Source organism: Mus pahari, chromosome 18, assembly GCF_900095145.1.
Source record: "Mus pahari chromosome 18, PAHARI_EIJ_v1.1, whole genome shotgun sequence".
Lineage (NCBI taxonomy): Eukaryota > Metazoa > Chordata > Mammalia > Rodentia > Muridae > Mus > Mus pahari.
In genome coordinates, this window is record NC_034607.1 from 1,198,656 (window position 1) to 1,208,370 (window position 9,715).

General features: G+C 41.8%; 1 protein-coding gene across 1 annotated transcript; it reads left to right on the forward strand.

The window, feature by feature from the left end:
• The first annotated feature begins 381 nt into the window (after positions 1–381).
• Positions 382–1,332, forward strand: LOC110335401 (olfactory receptor 63). The gene has a single exon (XM_021217535.1). It carries the CDS (start codon positions 382–384, stop codon positions 1,330–1,332), a length of 951 nt encoding a protein of 316 aa, XP_021073194.1.
• The last annotated feature ends 8,383 nt before the right edge of the window (positions 1,333–9,715 follow it).

Genomic DNA, 9,715 nt, shown 5'->3' on the forward strand with positions numbered 1-9,715 from the left:
GTTTGGTTTTTTGAGATAGGTTTCCCTTGGGTAGTCCTGGTTGTTCTGGAACTCACCTTATAGACTGAGAGCTGTCCTCTAATTCAGAGGTCCACTTGCCTCTGTCTTCTAAGTGTTGGGATTCAAGGAATGTGCCACCACAACTGGCAGCCCATAAGCACTCTTACATGGATTTAGAAGGCTGAATTAACATGATGACACGATCTAGGAAGTGTTATCTTTTCTATACTTTTGAATAATACTAAGTGACTGGTTTTTCAAATATTACTAGGACTCACTTGTAAGCTCACTGGGGTCACAATTTTATGGAAAATTGCGCTTGCTCTGTTCCAGAGCTGTATTTTCATTGGTGTATTTCTGATCTCATCAGCCTCAGGAGCCATGCCTGGTCAGAACTACAGCACCATATCAGAATTTATCCTCTTTGGTTTCTCAGCCTTCCCACACCAGATGCTCCCTGCTCTGTTCCTGCTCTACTTGCTGATGTATTTGTTCACACTTCTGGGGAACCTGGTCATCATGGCTGCTATCTGGACAGAACATAGACTCCACACACCCATGTACCTCTTCCTGTGTGCTCTCTCCATTTCTGAAATTCTCTTCACTGTCGTCATCACGCCCCGCATGCTGTCTGACTTGCTGTCCACCCATCGATCCATCACATTTATAGCTTGTGCTAACCAATTGTTTTTCTCCTTCACATTTGGCTACACTCACTCCTTTCTGCTCGTGGTCATGGGTTATGACCGCTATGTGGCCATCTGCCGCCCCCTGCATTATCATGTACTTATGAGCCTCCAAGGTTGTGCTCGACTTGTGGCATGGTCTTGGGCTGGTGGCTCGCTTATTGGGATGACATTGACAATAATAATTTTTCACCTTACCTTCTGTGAATCTAATGTGATCCATCACATTCTCTGTCATGTATTTTCCCTCTTAAAGTTAGCCTGTGGGGAAAGGACAGCCTTTGTCACTATTGCTGTGATCCTGGTGTGTGTCACACCCCTCATAGGATGCCTGATCTTCATTATCCTTTCCTATATATTTATTGTGGCTGCCATCTTGAGAATCCCATCTACTGAGGGTCGGCACAAGACATTCTCCACATGTGCATCTCATCTCACTGTAGTGATTGTGCACTATGGCTTTGCCTCCATAATTTACCTCAAGTCCAGGGGACTCTACTCACTGTACACTGATACCCTCATGTCCACCACCTATACAGTCTTCACCCCCTTCCTTAGTCCAATTATTTTCAGCCTCAGGAATAAGGAGCTAAAGAATGCTATAATTAAAAGCTTCCACAGGAATTTCTGTCAACAAAGTATCTAAGTGTCAATTCTCTTGTTCTGAAATAAGATAGAAATCATGTAAGTCTGTGGTTTTTTCCCACACTTCTTCCTTACTCTCAGGAAAATGTGTTCTCCTGTTTGTGATCTTGTGTGATCATATTCCTCTAAATATATATATTTATCTGTGATTGTGTTATGCATGCATGGTATTGGTTATATTTTATGAGCACTTAAAATTTTTATTTTGGGGTATATTAGTTCCTTAATTTTAGCAGACATTCTCAAAGTGATATATATATATATATATATATATATATATATATATATATATATATATCCTGCTGTATCAGTTGCCCCTGTTCATAGGCTCTGAGTAAGTAACTCTTCAATTACAAGTAAAAAATATATTTTATATTATGCTTCTGAAAAACAAATTAACAATGTCTGATTAAAATCAGATCTTGTGGGGAAACTTGTATCTGATTCTTAAGTCAGTGACATATAAATTTATGAAGACAAGGAATAATGACATACATACATTTGGTCATGTACATGATTCAGATTAAATGAACAAATATAAATATAACCTGTGGCTATCTCACTGCTAGCATAAAAACAGAAAAAAAAGCGGTGTTTAAAACTTCTATATCAGTTCTTCCAAGCTCTCATAATAGTATAGTTAAGAAAGTGGCTTGCAAAGCATTTCATCTTTACAGTTCAGAAGGTTAGGGAATGCAAGGCTGTAGAGACAGAAGATTATGTGCAGAGAAAGGTAACTTCTTGGTTTATACTCAGCGCCTTCTAGCTGTTTCTTCACTTTAAACGATGGATAGATAGTCTGACTCTAGTTTCTTTTATTTGTTAAAATTTATTTGTGAATGTGCATAATGTGTGGAGGGATCTATATGCTGTAGCATCCTTGCGAATATCAGATAGTAACTGTAGAGAGTTTTTCCTCCCACCTTCACATAGGATCCATAGAACAGATTAAAATCATCAGACTCGTTCAGCAGGCACTTTTACCTGCTTCTCTTAATCACCAGATTAGTTCTCTTAATTAATTAATAATTAATTGCATTAGCTTAATTTGTTCTTTAACCTTTTCATAAAAATGTAAAATATGTTTTAATTACTCGTAACTTAAACTTGTGTAAACTCTACCTCCTCTCTAGGAATCCTTTCCCCACATTTATGTCTTTGCTTTATGACCCACTGGGTTTAATCAAGGTCATCTGTGTCACCACAGATTTGGAAATATTATCTGGAGCTTGGTGGGTTACTAGTGAGCACACAACTGAAAATAAAACTGATTTCTTTTCTCCGAGAATCATTCAGTCCCTGATAATTCATCAGGAAGGAATGGAGTCCTATGAGCTCCTCCCCAGTTCATAATAGACTGCTCACCAAGCCAACCTTGGGCAGGCCCAGTGTTGCTACAGTGGCTGTGTTATGTGGCATTGATATTTTGCAAGTTAACATTCACACAATATGAGCCTTGCAGAAGTTATATGTTTGACGAGATCAAAATATTGTAACTTTTCAGAGTTATCAGTTAAATCCACACTCAGGAGGCTGAGGCAGAAGACTGCGCATTTAAACCCACTGTCTAGATTACTGTGGTGGTAAATTAGTTAACTGCTTTGGCTCCTGGCAGGCCTGCACCTGCCCAGGAGCTCGCTGGATGCTCAAATCACACACACGCGCATGCACACACACACACACACACACACACACACACACACGCAAACACACACGCGCGCACACACACACACACGCACACGCACATGCACACGCACACGCACACACACACACAAACACGCGCGCACACGCACACGCACATGCACACGCGCGCACACACACACGCACACACACACACACACACGCACGCACGCACGCACGCACGCACGCACACACACACATTTTGATATGCCTTGACAGACCACTGGTTGGGCACCTTTAAAACTTCCCGTGGTTAGCATACGTTTCCCTCCAGTGTCACTGGCTTAACACCTTCTAATTCTAGGTTTTACCTTTGCTACCCTTTTACCTTCTGGGCAGCTACCCTCATAGGGCTGCTTACACCTCTCCACCCACATTTTGGATGATTTTTCTTCTACAGCTCTGAAAGGCAATTGTTCCTCTCCTTTCTCCCAACCCCGCCCCAACCTAGAAGTCTCGCCTACATTTACCTGCCCAGCCATTGGCTGTACAGCAATTCTCCAGTAACAATCAAAGCCAGCTACGGGCAGGGACCCTCAGTGTTTGGACAGGCAGATTCCTGACTTGGGGAGCCGAATTAAGACAAAGCATTACTTACTTACTTACTTACTTACTTAACTTACCTATTTTTATCGGATATTTTATGTATTTACATTTCAAATGTTATCCCCTTTCCTGATTTCCCCCCACCAGAAACCCCCTACCCAGTCCCCACCACCTGTTTCTATGAGAATGTGCCCACACCCACCCAACAACTCACACCTCCCCACCCTTGCGTTCTCCTACACAAGGGCCTCTTTTCCCATTGATGCCTGACAAAGCCATCCTCGGCTACATATGAGGCTGGAGCCATGGATTCCTCCAGGTGTGCTCCTTCATCAGTAAGTGTATATCATGTGTGTTCTTTTGTGATTGGGTTACATCACTCAGGACAGTATTTTCTAGTTCCATCCATTGGCCTAAAAATTTCATGAATTCATTGTTTTTAATAGCTGCACAGTACGCCATTGTGTAGATTTTCCACATTTTCTGTATCTAGTCCTCTGTTGAAGGATATTTAGGTTCTTTCCAGCATCTGGCTGTTATGAACAAGGCTGTTATGAACATAGTGGAGCAGGTGTCCTTATTACATTTTGGAGCATCTTCTGGGTATATGCCCAGGAATGGTATAGCTGGGTTCTCAGGTTCAATTTTCTGAGGAACCCCTAACTGATTTCCAGAGTGGTTGTACCAGATTGCAATCCCACCAACAATGGAGGAGTGTTCCTCTTTCTCCACATCCTAATCCGCATCTATTTACACCTGAGTTTTTATTTTAGACATTCTGGCTGGTGTGTTGTTGAATCTCAGGGTTGTTTTGATTTGCACTTCTCTGATGACTAAGGATGTTGAACATTTTTTTAGGTGCTTCTCAGGCATTCGGTATTCCTCAGTTGAGAATTTTTTTGTTTAGTTCCGTACCCCATTTTTGGGTTATTTGGTTTTCTGGAGCCCGACTTCTTGAGTCCTTTGTATATATTGGATATTAGCCCTCTATCAGATGTAGAATTGGTAAATATCTTTCCACAATCTGCTGGTTACCATTTCATCCTATTCACAGTGTCCTTTGCCTTACAGAAGCATTGCAATTTTATGAAGTTCCATTTGTCAATTCTTTAAAAAAAATTTATTTACTTATTCTATGCATATGAGAACACTGTAGCTGTACAGATGGTTGTGAGAGTTCATGTGGTTGTTGTGAATTGAATTTTAGGACCTCTGCTCACTCTGGTCAACTCTGTTCACTCAGTCCCTGCTTGCTCCAGCCCAAAGATTTATGTACTATTATATATAAGTACACCGTAGCTGTCTTCAGACACAGCAGAAGAGTGTGTCAGGTCTCACTCTGGGTGGTTGTGAGCCACCATGTGGTTCCTGGGATCTGAACTCTGGACTTTTGGAAGAGCAGTCAGTGCTCTTAACCACTGAGTCATCTTGCCAGTCCCCCATTTGTCAACTCTTGATGTTAAAACATAAGCCATTGGAGTTCTGTTCAGGAAATTTTCTCCTGTGCCCATGTACATAAGGCTCTTCCCCACTTTCTCCTCTATTAGTTTCAGTGTATCTGGTTTTATGTGGAGGTCCTTGATCCACTTGGACTTGAGATTTGTACAAGGAGACAAGAATGGATCAATTTGCATTCTTCTACATGCTAACCACCAGTTTAACCAACACCACTTGTTGAAAATGCTGTCTTGGCTTGGAGATAAGATCACCATTTTGTCTCCAGTGACTGTCTACAGTGGGACCAGCTAGGAGTGTAGAGGCTGCAGGAGTGATGGTGCAACTGGAACAGAGTCCTTTCTGCCTAGATCTGCACCCAGGAGTTGGGGTTGTCCCACAGCCCTCTCTGGATGGGTCCTGCCAAGGGACAGCTGGTCTCCAGGGAATGCTCTGACTCCTAGGCTTGGAGGTGACATTGCCATTTTCTCTCTGGTCACTGTCTAAGGCAGGATCACCCAGGAGAACATAGGGCACAGGAGTGGTGGAGCAGCTGGGACAGGGTCCTTCTGGCCAACATCTGCACCCAGGAGCTGGGGCTGTTCCACAGCCCTCTGTGCATGGGTCCTTCCAGGGGAGACCTGGTCTCCCCAGAGTACTGACACAAGCTTACAGGCCCACAGGAGGGACAAGTTCAAATCAGAGACAGCAAGATCAACTAACAACTGAGATAACCAGATGGTGAAAGGCAAGCACAAGAACTTTACCAACAGAAACCAAGGCTACATGGCATCATCAGAACCCAGTACTTCCACAACAGCAAGTCCTGGATAACCAAAGACACCAGAAAAGCAAGATTTGGATTTAAAATCATATCTCATAATGCTAATAGAGAACTTTAAGAAGAATATAATTAACTACCATAAAGAAATATAGGAGAACACAGGTAAATGGGTATAAGCCCACAAAGAGGAAAGACAAAAATCCCTTAAAGAATTACAGGAAAGTATAACCAAACAGGAGAAGGAACTGAGCAAGGCCATCTATGAACTAAAATTGGAAATATATAAAAAAAAGAAAGAAATCAAAAGGGAGACAATCCTGGAGTTAGAAAACCTAGGAAAGGGATCAGGAGACATAGATGCAAGAATCAACAACAGAATATAAGAGATGCAAGAGAGAATCTCAAGTGCAGAAGATACAACAGAAAACAATGACACAACAGTCAAAGAAAATGCAAAATGCAAGCCGGGCGTGGTGGCACATGCCTTTAATCCCAGCACTCAGTAGGCAGAGGCAGGCGGATTTCTGAGTTCGAGGCCAGCCTTGTCTACAAAGTGAGTTCCAGGACAGCCAGAGCTATACAGAGAAACCCTGTCTTGAAAAACCAAAAATAAATAAATAAATAAATAAATAAATAAATAAATAAAATAAAATAAAAATAAATACAAAGTTCAAAAAGCTCCTAACCCAAAACATCCAGGAAATCCAGGACATAATGAGAAGACCAAACCTAAGGATAATAGGTATAGAAGAGAGTAAAGATTCCCAAACTAAAGGGCCAGTAAATATCTTCAACAAAATTATAGAAGAAAATTTCCCTAACCTAAAGAAAGAGATGCCCATAAACATACAAGAAGCCTACAGAACTTCAAATAGACTGGACAAGTTGTGGAATTCTTTGCCTGAAAAAAATTGAACTATAGTGCTCATGGCAATCTATCTGTTTTGTTTCTCTTACTGCTTTTCTTATTTACATGTTCCTGGTAGCCTAGGCCAAGATCTTAAGAGAGAATCATGGTAAGAAACCATCCCTAGAGATGAGGCCACTAATATGACCTTATCCCAAGGGAAACCAACACATTATTTTCTAAATCATTTACAAAACTGTTATGATAAAAACTTTCCCAACAATAAAATTTCATATGGCTGCACATGTGTCATCGGAGAAGAATTTTGATATATGGTAAAAAATAAAAAGCATTAATTAGAATTAGAATAGTTTAAATTTATGCACTGAAGATTATAAAAAATCAGGCACTAGATGTTAAATAATAATTGACCATGGGGCTAGAAAATTAGTTCAGTGGTTAAGAGCACTGACTGTTAAAGATTTATTAACCTGCTCCTGGAAATATGCCAAAAGCCTTGGACGACAGCTCCTACTGAATACATCATTTTAGAATGGTTATATTTTGATGATTTATAATGATATTGCCTGTTATGTTTGTGATTCACTGAATACATAGTTTCAGAGTTGCAATGCATGGATGATTTTTGTACTTTATTGTGTCGAATGATTTTTGTTGGTATCTGTGATTGTTTCACTGGATATAGTTTGTAAGAGATGTAATGTTTTGTTTTTTAATGTATAAAATCCCCTGCTTGACAGTTGCAGACCACACTCAGATTCAAACTGCCTCTGTGTTTCTGTTTGTCACTGCCAAATCCTTACCCACTTACCTTCAAGGACACTCATTTCAAAGACCCCCATACCCAACGAGAGTGGTCCGTGGCAGGTACAGGGGAAAATTTCCTGAATATAACACCAATACCTTATGCTCTAAGATCAAGAATTGACAAGTGGTACCTCATAAAATTGCAAAGCTTCCATAAGGCAAGGGATGCTGTCAATAGGACAAAATGGCAACCAACAAATTGGGAAAAGATCTTTACCAACCCTACATAAAATAGAGGGTAATATTCAATATATAGAAAGAACTCAAAAAGTTAGGCTCCAGAGAACCAAATAACCCTATTTTAAAATGGAGTACAAAGCTAAACAAAGAAGTCTCAACTGAAGAATATCGAATGACTGAGAAGCACCTAAAGAAATGTTCCAAATCCTTAGTCATCAGAGAAATGCAAATCAAAACAACCCTGAGATTCCACCTTATACCAGTCAGAACAGCTAAGATCAAAAACAAGATGGCCATTTTTACTATATTAATCCTGCCAATCCATGAGCATGTGAGATCTTTCCATCTTCTGAGATCTTCTTCGATTTCTTTCTTCAGAGTTCTGAAAACCTTGTCATACATATATTTCACTTGCTTGATTAGAGTTACACTAAGGTATTTTATATTATTTGTGACTATTGTGAAGGCGATGTTTCCCTAATTTCTTTCTCAGCCTGTTTATCCTTTGAGTAGAGGAAGGCTACTGATTTTTTGAGTTAATTTTTATATCTAGCCACTTTGCTGAAGTTGTTTATTAGGTTTAGGAGTTCTCTGGTTCACTTAAGTTTACTATGATATCATCTGCAAATAGTGATATTTTGACTTCTTCCTTTCCAATTTGTTTCCCTTTGACCTCCTTTTGTTGTCTAATTGCTCTGGCTAGGACTTTGAGTACTATATTGAATAGGTAGGGAGGGAGTGGGCAGCCTTATCTAGTCCCCAACTTTAGTAGGCTTGCTTCAACATTCTCTCCATTAGTTGTTGTTGTCTACTGGTTTGCTGTATATTGCTTTTATTATGGACCTTGAATTCCTGATCTTTCCAAGGCTTTTTTCATGAAGGGGTGATGAATTTTTTCAAATACCTTCTCAGCATCATGTGCTTTTTTCTTTGAGTTTGTTTATATAGTGGTTTACATTGATGGACTTCAATATATTGAACCTTCTGTTCATTCCTAGGATACAGCCTACTTGATTATGACAGATGATTGTTTTGATGTATTCTCGGATTCAGTTTCTGTGGAATTTTATTGAGAATTTTTTCATAGATATTCATAAGTAAAATTGGGAGGAGAGCCATCTTTACTCCAGTGCACTGCCGGGGAGAGGGCAGACTGGAGAGGCGTCACGGCTTCTGGGAAAGATCCCATTTCTGGTTACAGTTGTCCAGCACCTTTCCCGCCCGAGGAGGGGTGTCTGCCTGGGAGCAGTCTCAAGGCCAGAACCATCACTGCGCACCTTCCCCGCACGTGGAGGGGTGTCCACCCGAGAGCAGTCTCAAGGCCTGAGCTGGTAGGAGGGTCATTTTTGCTTTGGTGCACTCCCAGGGAGGGGGCGGCCTGCAGAAGGGACACAGCTTCTGGGAAGGATCCCGTTTCTGGCTCCAATCACGCAGCAGCTTTCCAGCCCAAGGAGGGGTGTCCACCCAGGAGGAGTCTCAAGGCCTACACTGCAGGGGAGAGGGCAGACTGGAGAGGCATCACAGCTTCTGGGAAAGATCCCGTTTCTGGTTCCAGTCTTCTGGCACCTTTCCCGCCCGAGGAGGGGTGTCCACCCGGAAGCAGTCTCAAGGCCTTTGCCAGAAGGAGAGCCATCTTTGCTCCAGTGCACTTAGGCTCCAGTCTGCGCTAGCAAGAGGGTGGACCTCAGAAGCTACACAGCTTTGGGACAGACAGAAGCAACCTAACTTCTGGGACAGACACTGTTTCAGGCTCCAGAAATTTGGGCACCTTCCTCACCAGAAGAAAGGTGGCCTCCTATGAGGGCTCTGTCTGCCAGAGCAGGTGGGAGAGTCATATTGTGTNCAGGGTCCCTCAGTGGCTAGTCTGTGTAGGTGAGTGAACAAACTGCAGAGGCAACACATCTTCTGGGACAGGCCCTGTTTTGGGCCTATATCTTCAGCAAGGAGGCAGATCTGAACACCAGGCCTCTGTGCACCTTCCCTGNTAGAGGAGAGCTTCCCTGCAGAGAGTAATCTGACCACTGAGACCCAGGAGAGAGCTGGACTCCCAGGACTGCTGACAGAGGTTAACAGCATCACAGGAGG

What these genes read in the sequence shown, in the direction of transcription:
- LOC110335401 (XM_021217535.1), top strand. Translation starts at nt 382, where the DNA reads ATGCCTGGTCAGAACTACAGCACCATATCAGAATTTATCCTCTTTGGT.